The following is a 27,383-nucleotide window of genomic DNA, read 5'->3' as shown; positions in this document are numbered from 1 at the left end:
GCTCAAGACCTACTCTGTGCCTTAAGAAGAGTTTAAGGAACAATACAGCATGCTGCAAGAAGGAAACTGTATCAAGTAGACATGACGTAAGAACCACATAGCTGTATTTGTGAAATTTCTGTGCTCTGTAGAATCACAAAACTGGGTTTGCAGCCCTCAGATCCTGCAGTAATTTTACAAGCGTAAAGAATTATTTCAGTTTCTTCGCATATGGTACTGTATCCCCTTTGCTTCTTTCATCTACTCTGGAATAATCTAAAATACCCGATCTGCACAGTATGTAAGTATTTAGCCTATTCAGAATTACAGTATAGCAGTACATATATGTGGCAGGACATCCTCAGAAAATTTGCATCTTAAGTATTCAGAATGTACCTATCTTCCTCATTTAAGTGAAGCTAAGAAAAGTCAGAACGAAGACATTTTACTGCTCAGAGCAAACTGCAAACCTGTTAATGTGTAATTTAAATAATGATAAAGATTTCCCTTTGACAATTTCTCTTGTAAAAAAATGGCTGTGTCACATTTGCTTCATCTTCTAGTAAAAGGCATTTTCTTTGGTGGAATTACTTTTTTGATCTTACAAGTCCAGCCTTGTAACACTTACAGGCCCATTCTATATCATCTGTTCACTCAGTGAATGCAAAGTTAGTTCCAATTTAGAACATAAAATCAAACACATCAGTCAAACAACAGGAAGTCTAATCACATAAAAAAAAAAAAGCCTTTTAGTAGTAAAATTACAAATGTTACAGACATCAGAGATCTAAATGCAGTACATTGGAATACATTATCATCTGTATAAAATAAACAGTTTCACAGCTATTTTAAAAGCATCTTATTTTCTTAAGGTGTAGAGGAGTTTACTTAGAAGCATAGTGGATGTTTAAAATGCACAGCTGCATACTTCTGTAGCTTTGTGATGATTTCCATTTCTGCTGCCCTAAATCTTCTGAATGAAAGATAAACATATTTCCTTATAACATCAATTCTATTATTTTGCTGCTTAATATTTTACCATATTTGTTTGAAAATAAGCTTGAAAATAAGTTATAGTTCAGATTTAAAAAAAATAAAAAAGTAAACAGTCCAATTTGCAAATCTGAATCCTTAGTGATTCACTGAGTATTGTGCAAAAAGGGCTTTATAAAAACAGGACCTTAGAACCACTACTGGATAAATTCTTTTGTTCTGGTTTTGGCTGGGATAAAGCTAATTTTCCTCACAGTAGCTGGTGTGGGCTGTGTTTCAAATTTGTGCTGGAAACAGCATAAATAACGCAGGAACATTTTCACTATTGCTGAGCAGGGCTTAGAGAGTCAAGGCCTTTTCTGCTCGTCACACTGCCCCACCAGCGAGCAGGCCGGGGGTGCACAACAACTTGGGAAGGGAAGCCAGGACAGCCAACCCCAAATGAACCAAGGGATATCCCACGGCATAGGACAACATGCCCAATATACAGAGCTATGGGAAGAAGGAAGGGAAGTGGGATAATATGTGGAATTAAAGCATCTGTCTTCTCAAGTAACCATTATGCATGATGGAGCCTAGCTTTCCTGAAGGTGGCTGAACAACTACCTGACCATGGGAAGTGGTGAATGAATTCACCAATTTTTTTGCTTGTGTGTGGAGCTTTTCCTTTGCCCATTAAACCGTCTTTATCTCAACCCATGAGTTTTCTCACTTTTCTTTCTGAGTCTTTCCCCCATTCCACCAGGGGAGCGTGAGCAACCAGCTGGGTGGGGCTCAGTCGCTACCCAGGGTTAAGCCATAACACCTTGAAAAACTAAGTCACAGCAATCACAAGTACAACATGCAGGAAAACAGAGGAGAGAATATGCTCTTGTGAAAGTATTATTTTCTGTTTGTTACTCTTCACCTGCCACTTCTCTTTCTGCTTTTTAAAACAAAGGGTATGGAAACAATCTTCCTTCAAGTAGATGGCTGGTGATGAGGAGAAACACTACAAGCTGTGACATGAATACAAAGTCATTAATACCTCATCTTGAGACAAGAGATTGGGGCGCCAGATGCAGAAGGAGAATAACAAGAGGAAATAGCTACTGTGTAGGATTGGTGCTCAACTGACACACCATCCTCTAACAAGCATTTCCATCTGGCATAAGTAGAAGCAATCTGCAATTATGCTGTAAAGAGTAACAAGGATGAGGGTGTTCACTATATAGCTACCAGAGGGCTACATATCCTCTGCTTCCTTCTACCACTAAAGCCTTCCATCACCATCTATTACACTTTGCCTACTTTCCTAGACTCCTATAATCCCTTGTTTCATATCCTTGGTACTGTCACATTCCCCACTTGCATGCTTCCTCCATAAACTCACTCAAAACCCAAAACACAGCCTAAAAAGTAGGGGCTTAGATATATCAACAATTATGCACCTCAGCACTTACCCTGCCAACTACAGATATATTTCATCAGGAACCAGGTTATTAAGCAAGTTAATCCAGGTCCTATTTTAAGAATTGCATAGGTGAACAGAACTACTAAACCACAAGGATAATGACAGCATTGAATTCTGAGGGACTGGACTCATTGTCTTGCTGATAATACATCATAAATTACTATATATTGTTCTATCTAAACAATGGTTCTATTCCTATGTTCCCACATTTAAAAAATAAAAATAAAAATCAAACCAACCCACAAAAACAAAATAATAATCAACAACCAACCACACTGGGACACTGGGATGGCACAATGGATTTCTTCATCCTTGTATTAGGCTGTTGAAGAAAAGAGTGAATTCTTGTCTCCATTTCATCTCTACATACCTTTTTAGGCACCAGATCAAATTCTTCTCTGCCTAGCTTCACTGCTTTCCAGACCACCATCTTCTGATTTACTATAAGAAAGAGATGTTAAACCCCAGAACTCAACTGTTTAGTAGGAGCACAGTCATTCCAGTCCCACAACCCAGTAACAGAATACATCCAGTTGATTTTCCCTCTTCAAACACGTAAAGTTATAAGATTAAAAAAAATTAAGCACCAAAAAAACCCAACTCTTGACATCTTTCAGCCAAGTAGTAAACACAAGTCAATTTCCCTCAAAACCCCACAAAGTTCTGTGCCTAAGGTGTAACAGTGACAGTAGTCCCAGAAATCATTTGCTGTACTATCATTTTATAGAGTGTATAGAATTTGTATATAAAGTGAATGCTTAAACAATATACACGTCAACTTCCTCAGAATATTGGCTGAAATACTACATAATTGCTTCTTCTGGAGTACCTACAACTACCGATAGGGTGATAGTCACAAAGACTTATATTAACAATATTCTAAAAAAAAAAAAAAAAGGTATCTCTGAATCACTAGCCTCCTACCTAGAACTGTGGCATTATAGCATTATAGAGCTGTCGCATTATTATATATATAGAATTAGAATTGTAACACTCTAATTATAGCCTCATCAACCAAATTCAGATGTATATTAGTCATCATTTGACATAACAGACCTGAGAAGTTCCTTTGGAGTCACTCTGATACACAATTCTATCTTCTAAACAGCCAGTAGCTGATAAAACTTTCAGTTATTAAAATCAGGCAAAAAATACAAGGTTTAGTAGATTTACTTCACATGTGTGTATCTAAGATAGAACTCCAAAGATTTATCAGCTGATCAAAACCACATCCCACACCTCATCAAGCTTGAAAACATTATTTATGCTGTGCAGGGCTGCACAACAAGGGCGATTTTCAACCCAAGACCCTTTCAGTCTCACCTCTGTGCCTGGCAAAATCTTGGAGGAGATTCTCCTGGAAGGCATGCTAAGGCACATGAAAACCAATGAGGTGGGTGGTGACAGCCAGCATGGCTTCACTAAGGGGAAATCCTGCCTGACCAATCTGGTGGCCTTCTATGATGGGGCTATGGAACTGATGGACAGGGGTAGAGAAGTGGACATCACCTGCCTGGATTTGTGCAAAGCATTTGACATTGTCGCACACGACATCCATGTCTCTAAATTGGAGAGACATCAATTTGATAGGTGGACCACTCAGTGCAGAAAGAACTGGCTGGATGGCTGCACACAGAGTTGTGGTCAATGGCTCAATGTCCAGCTGGAGACCAGTAACAAGTGGTGTCTCTCAGGGGTTGGTGTTGGGACCGGTCTTGTTCAACATCTTTGTCACTGACATGGACAGTGGGATTGAGTGCGCCGTCAGCAAGTTTGCCGATGACACCAAGCTGTGTGGTTTGGTTGATACGCTGGAGGGAAGGAATGCCATCCAGAGGGACCTTGACACGCTTGTGAGGTGGGCTGGTGCCATCTTATGAAGTTTAACCATGCCAAGTGCAAGGTCCTACACCTGGGTTGGAGCAATCCCAGGCACAGCTACAGGTTGGGCAGAGAAGAGATGCAGAGCAGCCCTGCGGAGAAGGACTTGGGGCTGTCGGTTGATGAGAAAATGAACACAGGCCGGCTTCAGTGTGCGCTCACAGCCCAGAAAGCCAACTGTATCCTGGGCTGCATCAAAAGGAGCGTGACCACCAGGTCGAAGGAGGTGATCCTGCCCCTCTATGCTGCTCTTGTGAGACCTCACTTGGGAGTACTGTGTACAGTTCTGGTGTCCTGAACTTAAGAACATGGAACTGTTGGAACAAGTTCAGAGAAGGGCCACGAGGATGATCAGGGGACTGGAACACCTCCCCTATGAAGACAGGCTGAGAAAGTTGGGGCTGTTCAGCCTGGAGAAGATGAGACTGCATGGAGACCTCATAGCAGCCTTCCAGTATCTGAAGGGGACCTATAAGGATGCTGTGGAGAACTCTTCATTAAGGACTGTAGTGATGGGAACAAGGGGTAACAGGTTAAAACCTAAAACAAGGGAAGTTTAGATTGGATATAAGAAGGAAGTTAAGGGCCGTGAGGCACTGTAATACGTTGCCCAGGGAAGTTGTGAATGCTCCCTCCATGGCGGTGTTCAAGGTGAGCCTGGAAAGAGCCTTGGGTGACATGGTTTAGGGTGAGGTGCCCCTGCCCATGGCAGTGGGGCTGGAACTAGTGATCTCAAGGTCCTTTCCAACCGTAACTATTCTATGATTTTATCATTCTATTGCGAGGGTGGTGAGGCACTGGAACAGGCTACCCAGAGAAGCTGTGAATGCTCCATCCCTGGTAGTGTTCGAGGCCAGGCTGGATGGAGTCTTGAGTGACATAGTTTAGTGTGTGGTGTTCCTGCCCATGGCAAGGAGGTTGGAACTAGATGATCTTTAGGTCCTTTCCAACCCTAACTAGTCTATGATCCTTACGAAACAGCAGTATAATAGCGTAATAAATTTCCAAGACATATTCCCAGTTTATAATGTAACTGAATTTCAAAACTGGTTAAAACGGGGGATAAATACTAAAAATATTTTTCTTTTATCTATCACTGCAAATAGGAATGGAAGCATGAACACAACATAGGGAAACAAAGGTCACTGCAGCAAGAAATTCAAGAAGGGTGCCATGCAGAAGGACAAAGAGGTAAATGTAAGTGAAGGGACTGAGAGTAAAACATGCATTAGACTGGACACATCGAAGAAGAACTGCTAGGCTGCATCTCAAAGCTAAAGGAAAGTTAAAAAGCAGATAAAGTGACTGAGCTTCAAAGGCTTGGCTGAGGGAGAGAGGTATAGCTTATTTTTAGCAAGCAAGCTTTGCATCATCCTCAGGATGGGGAAGCCTACATGGGAGCACCAACACTCAAGTAGCAGAACAGCAACAGAAGTACCTACACCTGCCCCTTTAGCTCCAGCAGTGCAGCCATCCTTGGGCCCAGGGAGCTCAAGCTATCAGCACCACAAGAGGCACTACTCCAGAGGCTAGTGTTACCCACCAAAACAGGCAACAACACCAGCTCCCAGTAACCCAGCAACTACAGGCTTACCCAGGATAATATGGGCTTTGACCACATGCAAGTGAGAGAAATTTATGTTAACATGGATAAGAGAAAAATTTCAAAGACTCTTTTATAAAATTTCTACCTGAAAGTGATTTTCCTCCTAATCATAGAGGTTCCCTGCCCATGGCAGGAGGAGATAGGATGAGATGACCTTTAAGGTCCTTTGTCCTGGGTTCAGCTGTAGCAGTCATTTTTCTCCTTCTTGGTAGCTGGTGCAGTGCAGTGTTTTGACTTCCGGCTTGGGAACAGAGCTGATAACAATGATGTTTACCCTGACCAAGGATTTTGTGAGGCTCATGCTCTGCCAGGGGGGAGGGGAAGCCGGGAGGAAGCAGAGACAGGGCGCCTGTCCCAGGCTAGCCAAAGAGGTATTCCATACCACAGCACGTCATGCCCAGGATGTAACTGAGAGTTACCTGGAAGGGCTGGGACTGGAGGAGGTATCGGTTGGTGCTTGGTCGGGCTGGGGGGGGGAGTTATCAGTTGGCTGGTGATGAGGTGTTGTATTCTCTTCCCTTGTTATTTCCTTTATCATTATTATCATTGGTGGTAGCAGTAGTGATTTGTGTTATACCTTAGTTACTAAACTGATCTTATCTCAACCTGTGGGACTTGCATTCTTTTGATTCTCCTCTCCATCCCTCCGGGAGTAGGGGGAGGAAAAGAAGGGGGGGGGGGTGAGTGAATAAGTTGCCTGACTGGGTTTAAACCACGACAGTCCTTTCAACTCAAACCATTCTATGATTCTATGATTTTAGAATGAGTTCATAATGAGAATACATGGTGTTTTCACAAAAACTGAAATATATTCTGAACACCAAAATTAAGTGCTGCCTAGGAAACAGCATTCTACACACTGGAATTTTTAAGGAAGTCTCAAGGAAAGGAATGAGCTATACCTTCTTATTCATCACTAACCCTCATCAACTGTATCAACAACAAGGTATAATTTTATACAACATACCAATATGCAAAAGAGCAAATATTTAACTAGAGTACACACAAATTCTTTACTTACAGATGCTCAATTTGGTCAAACTCTTTTTCGGCTTCTGCATAACAGAAAAAGAATTATATAAGGTCTCAATTTAGCAAACACTAGGAAAGTTCTGCCTTATTATGTTATTTACTCCATGTCTAAGCAAAACATTTTTTTCATTTTATTAGTTTTCCTAGATTTATAGTTCAAATTATCTTGTTCCTCTGTTCAGTAGAAGCACCTGTGAATTTTTCAAAAAGCTTACTTTGATCAAGTTTTAGCCTGATTTTAATACTTTATATATATAATATATATACATGTATGTATAAAACTGAAAAACATATACACATATACATATAATATAGACACATATATGTATGTAAAAACCCCTATGCATGTATCACTTCTGTTTCATCTTGTACACCTAGTTTGGCTCACCTATACGTGCCTTAGGTTCAACCACCAACATTAGTGCTTTCTGGTTTAATGCATTTTTAACTTCTTACTCAATTGCTTAACAGAAGTTTCTCTCTTCAAGACTACCAAGAGTTACTTCCATGCCTAAACAAGTATAGCCTCTAGATTATTTTGTCTTGTAAAGAAAAACGGAATGACTGTATCAAAACATTTTCGGAAAAGCACTGCTTACTGAAAGCACTTTATACCTGAATTCAAGACTCATGAAAGAGATTTTAAAATCGAAAAATAATGCAGTGTTCTAGAAGAAAGTATTTTATCAGAAAAAACAGATGTGGGGGGAAAAAAAAATAAATATCACATTGACCTTCATATATGAAGTGTTTCATGTCCTGTCTTTCTACTTTTGTCTGCAATTTCAAAGGAAAGCTAGAAAAGGCTTACCTGTACGTTTTACTTTTGTTGAATATATCTCATAACAGACAATGAGAGCTACTAAAATAACAACTTCAATCACAATTGCGATGAAGGGTTTGAGAGGTGCCATGAAGGACAGAACTTTAAGCTCCAGTCTTCCTTCACTTTTCCCTAATTCAAAAGTAGCTTCACACCAATATTCACCACCATCCTCCTTGGTGAGCTTCAGTATCTTCAGCTGGGTTATACTGGCAGACTTTTTACTAATTACATACCTGTCTGCCAGCAAAGACTCATTAATGACAATCTGAAATTAAAAAATACAAGTCTTATTAATGTAATGAGAAAGTGTCTAACCAAATTATTATCAATAGACAGTTCTATATAGAGTGATGTAAAAACAAGTTCAGAACAAGTGGCATTTGTGAATTATGTTTACTGCACCTCCAAGGGAAAGTATTATCTTAGCCGTCTGCCTGTGTTCCCTTTATATTCAGTGGAGGAAAACACACACTTTCAATGAGCAAGTTGCCTGACCTGTTTTAGTCTACTTAAGATCAGATGAAAGGTAGCCCTGACTCTACTGACTCTCCACTGACAAAAGCAGCTTCACGTGTCAGGATGCAATACCCAGGTTTTACCACAGCACAAAGCATGTACTTTCAAGTTGAACCGAGAATGCTGCTTCACTGGAAATTATGTTGACAGTCTTACAAGCCAGTGCTACTCTCCAGCAGCAGAGAGGAGACAGATCTATTTACCTCCTCTCTAGCTTATTTTAGAAATTAAATGCTGCTTCCCCCAGAAAAGGGCTAGAACAAAGTGGCTATACTTCCAAGACTAATGGGGATCTTCAAACATGGGTATGTGAAGGCGGGAAACTGCTAAGCAAGATTTTTCCTTACAGCCTTTAAGGCAAGAGCAGAAGTGAGAAGAGGTTTCAGCTCCTTCAGAATCCATCAGCACAGCAGCCTCCACAATGGGATGACCTCCTTTAGCTCCAGTGCCCCAGAGGCCATACAGACTGGGAAATACAGAATTACTTGTATATGGAGAAGGAGAAAAATGGGTATGTGCCTGTTCACCTCAAGCCTCCAATACCCTTCACGTCTTTAGAAATGTCGTGCTGTAAGATTTTTCTTGGTATCAAGCAGCAAAATTTGAAAAAATATGACTATTAATATAGTAAAATGAAATACCTAATGACCCACCTGATTTGTTTCACTTCTATCTGGTCTGTAAGAGTATGGCAGGGACTTTCTGGAAAGCGAACATCATAAAAACCAGAACAAAAACTAAATCCCTGTAATAATGACTGTTCCTAAATATCACAGATTTTTTTTCCCTCATGTACAGAGATTTCAATGAGCTTTAATATAAATTCAATTAGTAGAGCCTACAGCAAAAAAGTCATCATATTTTACAAAGTGTCTGTACTTGGATTTTGCCATGTTTTGCTTGGCAAACAGATGGAAACCTTACCTGTTTACTTCCATTGGTCATATACCAGGTCCAAGAAATGGCTGTATAGCCAGGACATTCACAAGTCATTACAGCTGTATCTCTAAGGTAACTGATTGTGGGTTTTTCTTTTCCTTTAATTTTCGGTACTACAAAGTGGGAAAAAGTTCATTATGCGAGAGCTATAAGTTTTAATTACAATACTGCAAAAAGATATTTAGGTATCTACTTACAGTAGTCCATTCACTTCCTTTTCCCTTAAAATACAGATGATTCTATCATTCAAAACATGATGTAAATGAAGAGTCTTTTCAGGCTGACATTACACATACAGAATTTATATGGAAACTACAAGAATCCTGTTCGCAGTTGCTGTCTGATCTTAAAGGTTGCCAATTAAAACTGAAAACTGAGTGATACTCAGATTGAGATTTCTACCCTTGGCCATTTCCTCTTTCCTTAAAAGCTGTGAGCTACATGCTTCAATTCTAGTACACTAGAAAAACATACTAATTTTTGTGCAACTTCACTCAATCAGCAAAAAGTCATAGAAGTCTATTCCAGCCATAATGCTACAACATAATGGTATGTGGCAATGACTGCGTATGCAGGGAGCTTCTCTTTGCAATTAAGACAAAACAGACTGATAGAACTCTGCAGTTAAAAATATTCTGAGTTGAAGCATGGCTTTCAGGTGCATGCCAATATAAAAGAATGTCAGTCCAATCTTGATAACGAGACAACACTGCCAGAAGAAACATGGCATCCGTTCGTAACTTCAGAGCTACTTGTCCCAGCCACTATAACCACAGATGACCCACAGCCTTCCAACAGCAAAAGCCAAGAGTTGTTGAATATATTCAGGCATGCCACAGATATATTTGCTCAGCTGCAATTATATCATGCTAGGGTATGTATTTTCCCTTCCCCCTTCTTCCTCTTTATTAGGATGTTTACCAGCATGCTTTCTTCAGATCCATTTATTTTAAATTTTACGTAAAAGTTTCGTTGTTCTATCTTGTAAGTACAAATCCAGTACATCTTAAATTATATTGGTCACACTAGACTAAACAGGGCAAGAATTTGTTTTCAGCAGTTATGATGGAACAATTTGGTATAAACTAAGATTGTGCTTGTTCACCCCCCTCTTGATTGGCTGAGCAGAAATTAATTTTCCACAAAAAGTCCACTTCTTGTGAGCAACCAAGCTTCAAAATTCCCATTCCAGAAACAGATATTAAACCAATTTCTTAAAAAGAACACTGCTTAAAACCTCAGAATTTGCTGCACTATACATCAACCCAGCATCATTACTAGTGAAGTCTTCTCACTCCATACATATTTGTTTTAATCATTAAACACTATCCTTCCTTCTAAAGAGCTGTGACAGAGTACCCTCACTCCTGTCAGGTAACTGCCAGTAATTGTTTACACCTCCCTGGCAATTTATAGAAGAGAAAAAACAAAGTTAAGGAAAAAAAGAACTTAACAGGGGAAAGCAAACAGAAAACCCTCCTACCCAGCACAGTAGGGTTTTTTTAGTCAAAAAGATTTAGCCATTCTGATGAGTGGCAAACAAACTACAGCTACTGGCATACCAACAACACATACAACCACATTAACCATGAACAAGGACACAAGTATCCATCATGAGCTCTTAACAGAGTGGTTAATCCTGAATGTGCAAGGAAATATTGTGCTTTGTTCCAGATACTTTTGCAAGAATTTTTACCCAGCACTGGTGCTGCACAGAAAAATGTTGAGATGAGCAGACAGGTGATCACACCAGCGTTTGCACCAGTCAAGAGTTCCACACTAGTTAATAAAGACAAGAGTTGTTTCAAAGTGCATATACCTGGACAGGTGCTCAAGGATCCCTGAACAAAGGGCAAACAAATTAATCTATTCTACCCTTTAATATAGCTACTACAATACTTCAAAATACCCATGAATGGTCTCCATATTTAATAATTTGATCTTCCTATAAGTACCTCATTGTTCTCTGCAGATATGGGTAAAAGCTTAACGCCTCAAAATTTGCAGGGTCATGCCATGCCAGAATGGGGAGGAAAAGGAGGAGAGGCAAGACATCCAAAATGCCTAACTGCCTTGTGGAAAATCATTGCAGTTAGTTACAACAGTGATGACTTTAGCCACCGAGTCTATCAACATATTACTCATCTTTCAGTCTGAGATTTGTTCTCTCTGCATTACTGACTGGAAGATTCAAGGACTTCTCCTTCTCATTTCCTTCACTCTTACATTAATCTTAAAAAATGTCAAACCAGTACTTTTTATGGCACCAGAAGTGGCAGCATTCAACCATTATGAAACAATTGTCCCATCTTCTTGTAATAAATTTAGCAGTCCTATGCACTGTTCTGGAAAAGATGACTTCCCTATTGAGTCATTCCTGCCCTTACTGAAACAGTTACTTTCAAACGAATAAGGCCTCCTTTCACTTTTTTAATCTAAACAGAATTGGGTAGACATTCAACTAAACTTTAAGCATATACTGACAAGAAAAACATAAAATCATTTTTAGAGATTAAAAAACCTGAATAAACTACAATTTTGACTTTCTTCAATATTACAAGCTAGTCTCCCTGGCTGAAGGCTTGAAAACAGGTATTGTTTCAAGAGCTGAACATACATGAGAGTTTTCTCAAGTTATATGAGCAGAGATCCCACTGAACAAAGGCAGCTTGCAGCACAGTGCAATGCCGTGCTGGTTAGCCCAGCTGAGGTAAGGGTAAGTATTTGAAGAGGCAGCAGTTTTAGAAGCCTGTGTTCAGTGAGAATCTCTCTCATATATATATCATCCCGTGGACCTTTCACAGATCAAATGTTTATCTTGCTTTTTTACAAAATTTGGATGGTGAGAACGGAAAAGGCAATAGCTCTCATTAAGATATGAAGGCTCTCAGCAGCTTGTGTTTGTTCCATTCCCACATCTTACATTCAACTGGATTTCACCTACTACAGTTGGGACAATATTGTTGGAGAAAAGAATGTAACACAGAAGAAAGGGCATTCCTACTGCCCAATTAAACACAGTAACTTTTAATGTAAGTGCTGTTATTGGACAGAATGACAGATGCACTAAAGCAGTAATTTGGTGTTTCGGAAATAGAACCGAATTTGTTCAAAAACCTGCCTCCATTCTGCCAATTATTTGCTCCTCTTGTAACAAAGAATCTCAAGCCAAACTTCTAAGTCATTGGCTCTGCTTATTGATGGATTTATCTGAGACACCATCCTTTCCTCCCAACCCCCAGAAAGTGATAAGCATTTAGTCCTGCTTAGGGATAGAAAAGGAAAGGGAAATCATTGCTCATTTAGGAAAAAAGTAGGTTTATATGCTCTTTTGGTTGCTAACAAGTTTTGTTAAAAAGGCTTCAAAATTCTTCTTCCCACCACACCTTTGATAGTGAGTATCACTTAGCTTCTCTATATTAGTCACTGCTTATCAAATTAACCTAATTTCCATACTATCCAGAAGCCATAATAACACACAATTTCAACAGTCAAGTGAAGCAAATGTAAAGTAAAATAAAACTAAAGTTAGTTAAAATTGAATACAATTACCTTGTAAGTGAAAAATACCACTGAGCTCTTTTTCACCTTTCAGGGTACAGTTGTAACTTCCCAACTTACTGCTATCGGAGACACTAACTCTTAAAAGAAAAAGAAAAAAAAAAAACAACACACAAAACAAATCACCAATCTGGTTTTCTGATCGTATTCTCTTCTGTCCTACAACTATTGGTGACGGCTAACATTCTAAATAAGCAAAGAGATTAGTAGTGGAACAGAGAACAGACACTGCTGAAACACTGGATTCAGATTCACTGCAATGTAGAAACAGCATGACATTTTTAAGGAAACAGAGAAGCACAAGCACAGCTGTGAACATAAATATTTTCAACCTTGATGCTCATAGAAGGCCAAACATTTTTAAGCAGTATGATCTACAGTTTAGCAAACACAAAATACTATATAATTCACATCGCAAACCCATGTCCAATGTAGGACTTCAGAACAGATTATTTAAAAGGTTCATTCTTTCTAAAGTCAGTCAATGGCTAGCACAGCTTAAACACAGAACATTTAAAAGAGCTGCCACCTACTGAAGCCCAGCATCTCTGTCAGTAAACATTTCACAGGCACTTCGTACAAAGATTTACATGGCTGTGCTTGTGTGTACAGTGTAGCAGAAAAGTAAAATATGTTCTCACCACATTTCCCATCATAGAAATTTCAGATAAATACTACTGATGTTAAGAATCATAGAACAGTTAGGGCTGGAAAGGACCTTAAGATCATTTAGTTCCAACCCCCCTGCCATGGGCAGGGACACCTCAAACTAAACTGTATCATCCAAGGCCTCGTCCAACCCGGTCTTGAACACTGCCAGGGATGGAGCATTCACAACCTCCCTGGGCAACCTATTCCAGTGCCTCACCACCCTCACAGGAAAGAATTTCCTCCTTATATCCAATCTAAACTTCCTCGTTTAAGTTTTAACCCGTTACCCCTTGTCCTATTACTACAGGCCCTAATGAAGAGTCCATCCCCAGCATCCCTATCCAGATACTGGAAGGCTGCTATGAGGTCTCCATGCAGCCAAGAGAAGGCTCAACAGCCCCAGGCTCAACAGCCCCAACTTTCACAGCCTGTCTTCATAGGGGAGGTGCTTCAGTCCCCTGATCATCCTCGTGACCCTTCTCTGGACTTGTTCCAACAGTTCCATGTCCTTTTTATGTTGAGGACACCAGAACTGTACACAATACTCCAAGTGAGGTCTCACAAGAGCAGAGTAAAGGGGCAGGATCACCTCCTTTGACTTGCTGGTCACGCTCCTTTTGAGGCAACCCAGGATACAGTTGGCTTTCTGGGCTGCGAGTGCACACTGAAGCCAGCTCATGTTCATTTTCCTCATCAACCAACACCCCCAAGTCTTTCTCCACAGGGCTGCTCTGCATCTCTTCTCTGCCCAACCTGTAGCTGTGCCTGGGATTGCCCCAACCCAGGTGTAGGACCTTGTACTTGGCATGGTTAAACTTCATCAGGTTGGCATCAGCCCACCTCACAAGCGTGTCAAGGTCCCTCTGGATGGCATTCCTTCCCTCCAGCCTATCAACTGAACCACACAGCTTGGTGTCATCAGCAAACTTGCTGAGGGAGCACTCAATCCCACTGTCCATGTCAGTGACGAAGATGTTGAACAAGACCGGTCCCAACAGTGGGCCCAAGGTCTTCATTCTCACCGTCCCTGCGTCTGCCTTCCAAGACTTGGGTGGTGTGGTCAGGGCCTTTGCCAGTGAAGACCGAGGCAAAGAAGTCATTCAGAACCTCAGCCTTCTCCAAATCCTGTGTAGCTAGTTCTCCTGAGAGCTTCCTGAGGGGGCCTACGTTCTCCCTAGTCTGTTTTTTATTTGCTATGTACCTGTAGAATCTCTTCCTGTTATCCTTAATACCCCTAGCCAAGTTTAATTCTAACTGGGCCTTAGCTTTCCTAGTTACCTGACTGGGTTTAAACCACGACAACCTGGTCCCTAACTTCCCAGACAACATCCCTGTACTCTTCCCAGGCTGCCTGTCCTTGCTTCCACTTTTTAGAAGCCTCTTTTTTCAACTGAATTTTCCTCAGCAGCTCCTTATCCATCCAAGGAGGTCTCCTGGCCCTCCTCCTGCACTTCCTTCTGGTTGGGATGCAACACTCCTGAGCTTGTAGCAGGTGATCCTTGAATATCAACCAACAGTCCTGGGCCCCCCTGCCCTCTAGGGCTATATCCCATGGAACCTTACTAAGCAGGTTCCTGAGTAGGCCGAAGTCTGCTCTTTTGAAGTCCAGGGCAGTGACCTTGCTGCACGCTAACCAAAGCTATGCAGAAATCAACTGGAGACTACCTCGTTAAATATCTGTAGAGGGGTTAATTTTAGAGTCCAACAGTAAATAGTATCAACTGAGGAAGATTTCTACATTTTTTGAGTCTCCTCAGAGGTTATAAAGAGTTAAGAAAATCTTTAAAACAAAACATTTTAGCTGTAAAGCTGTTTTCTTTTTTGTTTTGCTAATTATGACTTAATCACTGATGACTTTCAGATTACTGCAAAGGAGCACTGAGATGGAAAAGAGAATGTGGAAAAACAGGGAACTTGAAAAAGTAATTGAGATATTTTAGCAATCTCAGACTAAGATGACTTAAGTTCTCGGTAATACAGTTCTTCCTTCATGCCTGTGGTAACTGCCACCTTTCTCCTTTCCTACAGCCTCAATATGCCAGTTACAGACATATATTAATCACTGCATCTTGCTCTATGACACACATGACTAGTGCTAGCAGCGTATATGCATGGGATAACTCATTAGAGCCTGCAAGTCAAACTGTAAAGAATGTTACTTACTTGATGCTCCAGCTGTTATCAGTTTTATTGGTATGACTGATAGTTTCATTTCCCCTCTTCCAAGACACTTGAAAACTTTTCAAATAAGAATACTCCTTGTCCAATATGCAAGTAAGTTCAACTTCAACTACCTTTTCCAAACTGATAGTTGTTTCCACAGAAGTACCAGAAGCACCTAAAAAGTTTAAAAACTATATTTACAAAAAACATTTCTTCATTGTGGAGGAAGAACAGATTCAAATTTGTGTTTTACATATGCTGGATTACAAGTGGATATATTGTGCTGTTGTTATACTTTCCAGGCTAAAACTGCAAAAATCAGACAATGCCAGTAATTTTCTTAAGCCATAACTGAGTTATGATACACATCTATTACAAAAATTACACTCATTCATTCTGTAGGTAAAATTCTTATGGAGTTCTAACATACAAACATAGATATTCATTTCACTGAAAGCAAGAGAAGACATTCTTCTACATAATTTAACCCAAACCAAAGTATACTAAGCACTTAGCTCTCGCCAGGGGCAACAATATCTGCTCCCAGTCTAAACTTCCTTTTGAAATTCACACGTGGTATTTAAAAAGCAGGATTTATTGGATTAAAAATAGTAAGCATAAGAAAAATATTAATAATCTCAAAATGTTTGACTTGTAAGTATATACAAGCACCCAAGTTTCAGCCAGTTGCATATTTTTATGATACTGTAAGACCACAGGTAATGTCCTGCTGCTAGTGAAGATGCTGACAAAAATCCACAGCCTTAACATTTTTGCATCTGGCTTTTCATGCTGCAGCTGCTGAATTTGAAAACAGATCATCTTCAAATTACAGCTGCCTTTGCAAGCCAGTACAGTATGAAAACATTCCAATACAGTAAAACTACCCGACATTTTTTATGCTTATGAAGCTTGCTAAAAGCAAAAGTGAGAGTATCCAAAAAGTAGATTGCAACAGCAGATACTGCAAGGGTGTTAAGGCACTGGAAACAAGTTGTCCAGAGAAGCTGTGGCTGCCCTATCTGTGGGAGAGTTCAAGTCTAGGTTGGATGGTGCTTTGAGCAACCTGTCTAGTGGAAAATGTCCTGCTCGTGCCAGCGGAGGTTGGTACCACATGATCTTTAAGGTCCCTTCCAACCTTAACCAGTCTATGATCATCTGAATATCTTGTATTTTCTCTGATCTACTCAGCCTTTTATAAATAACACACCTGACTTTTTACTGGTCAGCACTGACATTTTATTTCATAATTGGCATTTTCTGTCATACCTTTTAGATACAACTCTGGTTAGTCTATCCAAATACTCCACCAAAAATTATTCCAGGCCTCACCTCAACTCTATGCCTATCCTATAGTATCTGACGGTCAAGGGTACACTTGTATTTCACAGCTCACTCAAATTCTTTGAGAAAAACCAAGTTTTAAGGTACAGCTCATTGCCCTAGTACTGCAAGTCATACCTAAGCAGCAGCAAAGACTGGCTGAAGTAGAAGACCCAGTTACTCCCATAAAATATTTAAACTTCACTGGGTCTGGTACACACATTTACAGCCTGCAGAACAGCACGCGCAAAAATCCAAATCCCAGCCAAAATACCACAGATCTGTTGAACGGGGTCAAAGTTACAGGTGCAACACCTTAAGCTTCCATAGCAGAGGAAAGTCAGTAACTGCATCTCATTTATTAGAGCTACTACACTTAATAAATGAGCCAAGCATAACTCACCTTGTTGTTTACGACAGAAGTTATTTTAAAATGGAATTGGTTTCAGAGTAGCTAAACATTTACAGTCAGATTAATTACACTGGCTAAAAGCAGAATCTGTACTTTGAGCTTATTTAAAAACTTCACACTTTAAATGAATGGAATGTGAAAACCCTATGCTGTTGAAGGCTAACCACTACCACAACCGATATCTGGAACACCTCTGTACCAAGAGTACATGTATCAGAACAAGAGATACTAACTTAAGCTTCCTCCTAGAAGAAATACGGTGCAAATGCTGTACAATAATGTCATTAAAATATCATACCAGAATTTTGCAATGGAATAATAAATTATCTCCTCTCATTGAGAGATATTTCAGTTAGATTAATTTTTCCAGTTGTCCAAGAAATTAGTTATAAATTATTATTATGGGAGCTTCACATCACCTGTAGGAAGATCTTTATCTTGCCTTTTCTCCATGCTTTAAATCCTGTAATGCTGCAAAGTTTACTAACACCTGCTGGTTAACAAGTACCCTAACTTATGTGGTCTTCAGAAGCGGTTTCACTAGTGCAAAGGAATTGTCACTTGGATTGATTTGGGGGAAACACATAGCTATGAGCTGGTTTTACTTGCTATTATTAAAAAGTAAGAATCTCATTCTCCACTAATAAAAATAATTATTAGAACGCAATATTCAATAATGCAACAAACATTAATATTTCCCTTTACTGGGCTCATCACATGCTTACTGTGAGCACTGTAACTTTATCAAGAAAGTGCCATCCTAGCTACTTCCGTAACTCATATAAAAGATTGTGCATAATCATAGGCATTCAATATAACATAACTGGAAGAGGAAAAATTACATACCAGGTAGGAGTAACTCATACTGCACAGAAGTGATACTCTGACTGCTTGTCTGCCTGGACTCTTTTGTGGCAAGATTTGGACCTAACAAGGTTGCAAAGGAAACAAAGTTATATGTTATGACCCCGTAAAGGTAAACATACTGCAGAACATCAATACAGTGCTGCAATTATTTTTTACAGCAATATGAGGGAAAGAAAAGGACCTTGCTAAATGCAGACTACTGTGGAGATCCTTTCACATACCTTGTGGATTAGAAGTGAGAATCTGAAAACTGGAGTGTTGTGCGGCTGCTGCTATAGTAATTACGTCATTTTAGAAGATTGTTTCTAGCTTTAATATACTGTAACTATGAATGACAATACTCTGAAGAAGTTGTAACAATCCATTACAAAGCCTGATTCAAAGATTACAGGTGGGTCCTAGAACTGTATAGAACTACATCAATGTTTAAGTACAGCTTGGAAAAGTAATAAGCTTTTTTTTAAAAAAAAAAAAGGCAAAAAACAAAAACACCCACCCACAAAAAAACAAATAAACAAACAAACAAAAAAGAAAAACACAACCACAAACACACACACACACACAACATAACCCAGAAGGACAGAACACTGCCATTCCCAAAGCCACTACAATTTAACAATACAGCCAAAAAGACAGAGGTAGGCTATCTAATCTAGATGTAGCTCTAATAAATGACCATCATCTGCCTGACTAAAATATACTCATTTCCTTCTGCAAAGGAAAACTGTGTTTAGGAAGTTTAATACAGCCTGCAAAAAGTCTTTTCTGTCAGGCTATGGATAGCCTACTTTTCAGGGACTACCTTTGTAAAACTCAATACGGCTCTCAGGCAGGCAACTTTAAGCATGAACAGTCTGTTCCCACTATTCTAGTTGTTTTCATGCTCCATGCATTTCCAGGACAGAGCAAGAAAGCAAATTGATAAACTACAGCATTAACAGCAGATGTAGCCCCACTAAGGAAGCATCATCCTTCCACATCTACACACATCATTGTTTCCTTAATATTGTACTATCTGCATACAAATCCCTAGTAAACTGAAACACACTGTGGGAGAAGGCATTAGAAGTTATGCTTAAAGGAAAGGTTAATTTAACACAGTTCTAGCAATTTTATTTTCAGTTTTCAGTTACTTTCTGTACAGCTTGAACATCTTTATCTTGGTAATTACCAACAAATACAAACCCTCCATAACCATTTCATATAAAAATAAAATTAAAAAAACACAACCAAAAAAACAAACAAAAAAAAAAACAAGGTAGAACCTTAGGGTAGCTGAAACAACCATTTCAGTAGAATGATGTGATTGCTTTTACCAGGTACAGACACTTCATGTTCAAGTGTCACAGGATCCGAAGGGCGCCCCTGCGTTTGCCAACTGACAATTTGTGTAGTTGCCATGGGTTCTGAAAGGTGACAAAAAACAAACCTGTTACCAAAAAAAATCTTTTTCTTTCAATTTAGTAAAGAAACAAAAGCAACAGAGATTCCTCCTGCCCCACAGTACATAAAACACACTAAATGTTTTTAGTTTCACATGCTTGCAAAGCAATTTTATCGTCAATTTTATAATGCATTTCAGAAATATATAAATAGTAACTATATATTAAATCTGATTATCATACAACATTATAGGGGAAAATTATACTAGTTTTTGTAGAAGAATGAGGGCTTCATTATGTCTCCTATTCATGGATTGAAAAGGTGCATATTCAGTCAGGAAAATGGAGAAAACTGGCCTACAGTTTGATTTCTTACTGACAGAAGCACTGGGTGGCAGAGTTGATCACTGTGCAGTAAAAACAGTCTCTGAAAGCCTAGGTGTCCTCAGAATTACTCCTTCACTTTTCCTGCATAAAATACTGAAATTTGAGGCAACGTTCTAGAACATGCTTCTCTCAGCTACAATTGGAGAGAATCTGGCTGTGCTGAAGGAGGGCCCTGCTAGTGATTTGAATCTAAAGGTCTCTGAGCAAGCATAAGCACAGTTACCACATGCCTTCCTAGTTGCAGGACCATTCTGTAAAGCAGTGTTTTATCTGCATGTCAGCTCACAACACTAAGAACACTATGCCACAGGCAATCAGCCTTTTGCCTGGCTTGTTCCATCTGCACTTTCATACCTTCCCTCCTGCTTCAACAAGTAACAATAAACCTGTATATAAAGGTGGATGACGTTGAAGAACAGCTACATTTGGTTGTTGTTAACAGTAGACTTGTCAATCTCAGGTGCTATTACAAAATGTTATTTTAAGAAAAAGAAAATTATAAAGCTGTCTCCCAGCACTAGACAGTAAGTCCTGGTTCTCTAGGTAACAGCACAAGCAAGCCTTGATCTCGACCTGACGGAGAAAAACTAGCCCAAGTGTTTACCCCTGAAACAAGACATGAAGGCCGAAAGAATTCTGGAGAATCTTTCTTTGCTTATGTGTGAAAACACCCTGTTTTGTCATGGATCACTTGAGTTTATCTCAGTCTAGTACATGCATCACTTTATTTGTTACTGAAATCTCTCATGATGATACATTCAGATGGCAGCAGTGCCAGGCCATACAGTAATTGTTATCCATCCACAAAAAACAAAACCACCTTTAAAATGTCCTGCACACTAACAGGAGCATTATCCTGACTTTGTTTCTCAATTCATGTATAAATGAAATAATCAGGTTAGGTCACATTATATAAAATACTTGTGTATTTTAGTTCATGGAAGCTTTCAAAAACATATTTGTAGTCCTTTCTAGATCACATCTTTCTATACAACCCCTAGTGGAAGGTGATCCTACCCATAGCAACGGGGTTGGAACTAGATGATCTCTAAGGTCCTTTCCAACCCAATCCATTCTGTGATTCTATGTATATGTGTGCTTATGAATGGAAAGAGTTACTGAATACAATAAAACTGTAGGCACAATAACTTGTCCAAACTTGCTTGAGTTCATGTATAAATATAACTTAGTCCACGTTTGATAAGCACTAACCAACGTGAGCTTTGGTACACTGCTGAATTCCTGCTTCTCTGTGTTTATGAGAAAGGAGAGGTGGAATCAACAATCATCAGTTTCTTCTCCTGCCTGGAATTTATTCTCTGCTCCCTATCAAAACCACAGTTAAGGCCCAGAATACGATGAATAAAGTGCAGGACAACCAAAGGTTTTGACACATCCATAATTAAAAAAAAAATAGAGGAAGATAGCAGCAAGGTGCCTGGCATTATTAACAGAATCATAGAATAGTTAGTGTGTGTATATATATAGTTAGTTAGCTAATAATATATATAATTAATGCCCTGGCGCAAGGGCATTATTATACCTCTCACTAGCCCAAGAGGAAGATTCCTCACACAAAAAATTATCTGGGGCGAGTGCTAAAATAGAACCTCCAACAATGGTTCTAGGTTGGGAATTATCCCATCTCCAGAGTCATTGCCTTCTTTTATCACATATACGCATAAAGGCAACAGATCACACAATTAGCAGTTAGACAGCTTTTTCCGGTCCTCAAGATGCTTACACCTTAGCTCTTGCAGTGGCTTTAAAAGACGTAGATTACATATTTACTTCTCTTCCCTCTGAAAAGTCACAATCTTATTTGAAAGACTTTAGTATAAAAATGTAAACTCTACACCATAACTTAGTATCACTAGGAAAATGTATTATAGCTTTAGGTGTATTGAAATAAAACGATTACCAAGAAATGACTCATTAAGTTCATTCTTCATATTAGTCAAAGAGTTTGCCTGAGACTGACTGCTTGCATCTTGTGTTGTCATAGCTGGATCTAAAGAAAGAAAAAAGGGTTTAAAGAAACTTTACTCTCCCTAAGTTGAACTAAGTCAGAACCATCTAGTTAATGAAAATAATTAAAACAGAATTTCGTCACCACAGCCTACTACCTACATTTTCCCCAAAGTTCTGAACATATAAAGCCAAAGTGTGCAAGAACTACTTTTCATTATTTCTTTAGCTTACTTTCTGCAAGAAAAGATTAAAGAACAGAGCAGTATTTGACCTCTAATTTCTGCAGACATATCTCTTCCTGTAGCTAGCCTATAGTCAGGCAAAACCATTCTTCAGGATAGTCCACCAGGTCAATAAACTTTACAAGCTGTACTTATTCTGTCTTGTTTATGGGTTTAGACTACCATGTTTTATGACACTAACACTAGTTGGTTATTTTTAAACAAAGATTAGCAGAATTCACTAATAGAATAAAGACCTCATTACAACCTTACACATCTAGCCTGTTTTGTGATGCAGTGAAAAACTCCCTTTCCTACTACTATTACCCTGGTGAGCAAAAGCAAAAGTATTTATCTTAAATATGGAGTTCAAGTAGTCATAATGACTATTTCCATTTATCACCACTGCAAACCTGATACTGTTCTTGTAATACAGCTTTTGCAAGAGCCAGGCAAGACTCTAGGGTTTTGCTTTATGGTCTTGACTGGAGAAAGGACAGGGGAAGAGGCACAAGACTTGCTTAGCTTAAGCATATTGCTGCATCGCCCTTCTATTAAGAATTAAAGGTCCCTAGTTGTTTTACAAAAATCAAGATATTTATCCCTTCCTTTCTGTTCCCACATCTGGGTGGCAGAACTAGCTATTATAAAATAAATGCTACTACCTTCAGATGCTTATGTATTCCAGGACATATTCTACTGCCATAACAATAGGATACACTTGTTCTCAAACTCAGAGCAATCTAACATTAGTAGCTTAAGTGGTTTGGCTGGTACCCACACAGAGAAAAAAGGACATGTGCTTTGCATTTGTAATTAAAGTCTGGCAGGGGTAATAATCTATGCTAGACATCCAAGACAGCAGCAAGTATAGATGGAAAGTCAAAAGCTACATCATACTTTAAAGTGTGCCCAAGCTTGCCGAGAGCTGCCTGCCTTCAGCAGAAGGTAAAGTCAGCACCCCGCCAGTTCCTACAAGTGATCAACACTACTAACACTCCTGCCTCATTTCAGCACGATGGGCATAGACCACCTACAGACTCTTCCACTGGCATCTCCAGCACGCAGTTACTTGAGACATCAGTCATGACCAGCTTGCAGCATCCGCTTTCTCAATCTGCCTCAAAAGTAAAACAAGATAGTCAAATAATATTATTAAAAATTTAAGCATTAGCAGTTCTTAGTAACAGGCTCTTAATTCTTCATACTTCTCCACACCAATCCACTGGTCCTATAGCCAAGTGTTCTCTCACAGCGCTTCACCTAAGCAAAAAACTTAATAAATCTGCTCTGGCTATCTGCTCACTTATGACCCAGCCAGCAAGAAGACCAAGTCTTATTATCTTCTTAACAAAGCTGCTGAGAGCACGGAGAGCCATTATGCTTCCAATATTCATGGTAAGGTTGAAGAAAGGTCCATGAATTTTTATATCTGTAGCATCTTGAGGCATTCTAAAGATGTCATGGATCACCTGACTGTCAGCTCAGTAGATGCATCACCTGCACAGTAATTAAAATCCCAAAAGATGATTAATTTAGGAGATGCTAGAGCCAAGCTATACAGCAGCTCTGTTATCGCTCTGCAAGGAACGCAGATAACCTGCAACGTGTTTTGCATACTAATACGGTTCTCATCTTGGCTGTCTTCCTTGATTCATGTACCAAGTGAACAGTTCAAGTAGCATTATTTCTAGTCCACATCTTAGCTCTTATCTGTCCACATGTCAAACTACATAACAGAGATAACATTGCACTGCTCTTGTCCTTTCATACACACCTGCTGAATAGCATCAGAAATCAAGACAACCCAGCATTGCATGCTTAGGGTCACCAAGTCAGGCAGTAATGTAAGCAAGTGAAACAGAGTAACTTCTCAAACTACTGAGTCATGGCTGCATACCTTCGCCTACAATTGATGTGCATTAGATTTAATCAATAGTGTGGTGGCTTGCTATTCTCTTGGTGCCCTGATCTTTATGCAGGAAGGAGCTGCGGAGAGTATGAGGTCATTAATTTGTTTGTTCTGCCTTACCTCTGCTCTATATTGCAGCCAGTACTTGAGGGATAGAGTGTAGATGTATCACCAGAGCAGTTATCACCAGAGCAATTTCAGGCTTTAAAATCTATTCATTCTTTTTCAGCCAGAAAAGCAGCTGAATAGAAAAGCACTGAGATATAATTTGGTTTAATTTAACATCATCAATTTTATGTTTAATTTTATGCCAATTTATTTCATACCAATTTCACAAGTCCATGCAAGCACACAGCATTCACTATCCAAAACCAGCCACCAGAACCTCTCAATACTCCTAGGAAAGGTAAAAGCTGCATGCTGAGTGCTCCTGAAAGCAACAAAGGATTCACATAAATAAGACTCCCAAATGCCCTGAGATACAAGCTCTTCCCTCAGGACAAACCAGAAAAATCCAACCTGGAAGCCAAGTCTTTAAGAAATTAGGTGCATCCTCTACTCCTGTAACTCCTTAGTATCTTTACAGGCAGAAGCTGGGAGATGAGATGTGGGGGGTTTGCTTTTCCTCAAGGAATGCTGCAACTAAACTAGGCAACCACAAAGGCTGCCTAATGAAACAGCAAACTCTGAAGAAAAGTGTTGCGACACCACCCTCCCTTAGAAATTACTCTCAATTCAGTACAGATTAAGAGTGGTGGTTTTCTTTTTTTCAAGCAACAGAAGAAGAACTCTTCTCAAGCTACTTATCAAAATAAAATCGAAGAGGCCTCTTGTGGTTTCTGCTTGACCAGCTGCAGAAGACTACGCAACCCAGCTTTCTGCAACTGGCCTTGTGCACTTACTACTCCCTCTGGTTGTTTCTACTGCAAGCACCCCTTTTGCCTGAAGAAGTCTGCTGAACCCCCACATCCCCTGAACGCATACCGTTTCTGGACTTCACAGGAAGGCAATTTTAGTTCTCCACCCTCCAAAAGAACATGATATTCCCCTTTACTGCACGTGTGCTGATAGCCCCTGCGCCGGACAAGCTTTTTGTACATTTGGTTAATAATCAATGAAAGCTTAAAACACTCTTCCTCACATTTAAACCACCATGGAAATCACCACGGTAGGAAGTATGAAGCCTTCCTACCTAGTTTATACAACTATAAAAGCATTTAATATAAATCTGAAAAACAACAGCCTCTATACAGATAAAGGGTACTAATGCAGGTGGCTTATTTCTGAAGTTTGCTCAAAGCCAGACATGATATCCACCACTTCAGGAAGGTACGACTCTGGAAATTTTGGAAACACAAATACGACTTTGTTGGGTTGGGTTTTTTTGTGTGGCTTTTGGCCTTTTTAAAAAAAATATATATTTTGTTTGTTTTCGAGAAGATTATGTATCACTGATGTGTTTACATGAACTTAGAACTGCTTCAACTACCTTTAGGTAGTTTTCAGCAGTAGCAGTCACCAACATGTGGCTAACTTGCTATAATGTGACTCATGCTCCTACAATTATCAGGCCATTTACAGTCACAAAACATTTTGATTAATGAAATAAACTGAAAGGACTTAAACCTTTGTATACATAAATATACTTGTATTTTACAGCTTAAGAACTACAGATTTTCCTCTGCTTGCATACATAAATATATGTATTTTAAACAAGCCTTAATAAGTGTAAAACACATTTTGTGTCCTTATATATTCATAAAAATCATATTTATGTATTATATGAAACTACTGTAAATTCTACAGAAGTTATCATACACAGGGAGTAGTACTGCTTCTCTTAGAAAAACCAACAGAGGCACAAAAACTTGTGTTGGTATGTAATTGCTTATATATCACATGCTGAAAATGCAGCTAAACCACTGACAGTGAACTGAAATCTCAGCAATAATGTTCACATACATGCACTGGCAGAACTTCCTACCCTGATAAGACACACTCCAACAGTCACGTCTTGCACAGAAGACATTAGCAATCTGATATTTCCTTCCACTACCATTCTGTACTACTCTGCAATGCTCCAAAACCAGCAATTAACAGAAATACACTAGCTTTAGGGAAGGAGGGAAAAAAAAAAACCACAAAAAAAAAAACAACACAAAAAACCCACCAAACTCCTATTTCTGTTGAAAACTACTAAAGGAAGAACAGAGCCCAGACAGTCCCTCTTCCCTCTTGGATTTTAGATGCCCCATTTAAAACCCCAATCTAAAATCCTCCAAGGAACATTCCTCACAACCTGCCAGGCACACTTATAGTTTATGCAACTTACCAATTTGAGGTTTTTTTTCAGAACTTAAAACAATGCTTTACCCGATAATCATAAAGCAGCAATAAAACACTGTCCTGCACCTGCGAACTAACAAACCCTCCCGTCCGCGAGGGAGGGAGCCGGGATGTTGCCAGACCCCAGCCCCAGTGCGCCCTCTGCCCCTCAGCCAGCACCGCGCCGACCACCATGTTACCGCCAATTAGATGGCGACAGGGAGGGGGTCCCTACTGCCAGCAGACCTATAAGAAACCCAAGCACGTTTATGAAACTAAAGGCGAGAGCACGCAGAAGCAGAGGGAAGACGGCACCGAGGCGGTCCGACGCCGGGGGGGGAGTCGGTGTCGCCGAGAAGAAACGCCTCGATCATTTGAACAAGCAAGGTCGAGGAACACCCGCCTCGCCGCGCCACCGCCTCCTTCCCAGGGAAGTCAGGGGGCTGCTGCAGGGCAGGGAGAACCTTAGATCGGCCGCAGCTCCCAGGTCGCACCCGTGGCCCCCTTGCTCCATTCCACTCCGATTCTTAGGGCGGACAGGGTGGCTGCAGCATGGCAACCACCTAGCCCAGCCCAACCCGCGAAACGAGGGGGCATTTACCTGCTGAGCTCCCGCCCGAGAGACTGAGGTAGAGGCAAAACAGCAGCAGCCCCCCCAGGCACTTCCCTGCGAAGGCGGCAAGCATAGCGCCACAGCCGCCAAGATCTGCCGCTCCCTTCGACGCACAGGCAGTTGGCTCGGCAGCGGTCACTGGGGAAGGAAGCCTCGAGCGGGCAGGGGCGGCTCTGAGGCACAGTCGGCTGCGGCACGGATCAGAACCAAAACAAAGCAGAACAGGGCAAGTGTCAGGCAACGACTGCGAGAAAAGCACAGGCACCACCGCTGCGCCTCACAGAGAGAGCATGTCCCCGCTGTGCTTTCTGCAGCGGGCGGAAGGGCGGGTGTAACCACCACTTGGTAATTGGTGGGTGCTCCGCAGCTG

The 27,383-nt window shown here is 40.1% G+C and overlaps 1 protein-coding gene across 1 annotated transcript; it reads right to left on the bottom strand.

The window, feature by feature from the left end:
• Positions 1 to 506: 506 nt before the first annotated feature.
• On the bottom strand, positions 507 to 27,111 carry EMB (embigin). The gene is made up of 11 exons (XM_057403078.1): positions 27,002 to 27,111; positions 21,893 to 21,982; positions 19,519 to 19,608; positions 18,182 to 18,262; positions 15,601 to 15,775; positions 12,778 to 12,866; positions 9,211 to 9,338; positions 7,756 to 8,035; positions 6,934 to 6,967; positions 2,796 to 2,866; positions 507 to 952 (listed from the first exon to the last, which is right to left on the bottom strand). Exons 1-10 carry the CDS (start codon positions 27,084 to 27,086, stop codon positions 2,812 to 2,814), a joined length of 1,107 nt encoding a protein of 368 aa, XP_057259061.1. The 5' UTR covers positions 27,087 to 27,111; the 3' UTR covers positions 507 to 952; positions 2,796 to 2,811.
• Positions 27,112 to 27,383: the final 272 nt, after the last annotated feature.

Source organism: Pezoporus wallicus, unplaced genomic scaffold, assembly GCF_028554395.1.
Source record: "Pezoporus wallicus isolate ANWC-B61680 ecotype Strahan unplaced genomic scaffold, APGP_CSIRO_Pwel_v1 contig_2997, whole genome shotgun sequence".
NCBI lineage: Eukaryota > Metazoa > Chordata > Aves > Psittaciformes > Psittacidae > Pezoporus > Pezoporus wallicus.
The sequence above is the reverse complement of the archived record's forward strand: the minus strand, read 5'-3'. Positions and strand labels throughout refer to the sequence as shown.

Excerpts from the sequence above, each read along its gene's own strand:
- EMB (XM_057403078.1), bottom strand. The coding sequence starts at position 27,086 with ATGCTTGCCGCCTTCGCAGGGAAGTGCCTGGGGGGGCTGCTGCTGTTT. Across the intron at positions 18,263-19,518 it reads ACATGAAGTGTCTGTACCTG|GTCCAAATCTTGCCACAAAA; the intron begins GTAAAAGCAATC and ends CAACCTTGTTAG. Across the intron at positions 15,776-18,181 it reads GTATGAGTTACTCCTACCTG|GTGCTTCTGGTACTTCTGTG; the intron begins GTATGTAATTTT and ends TAAACTTTTTAG.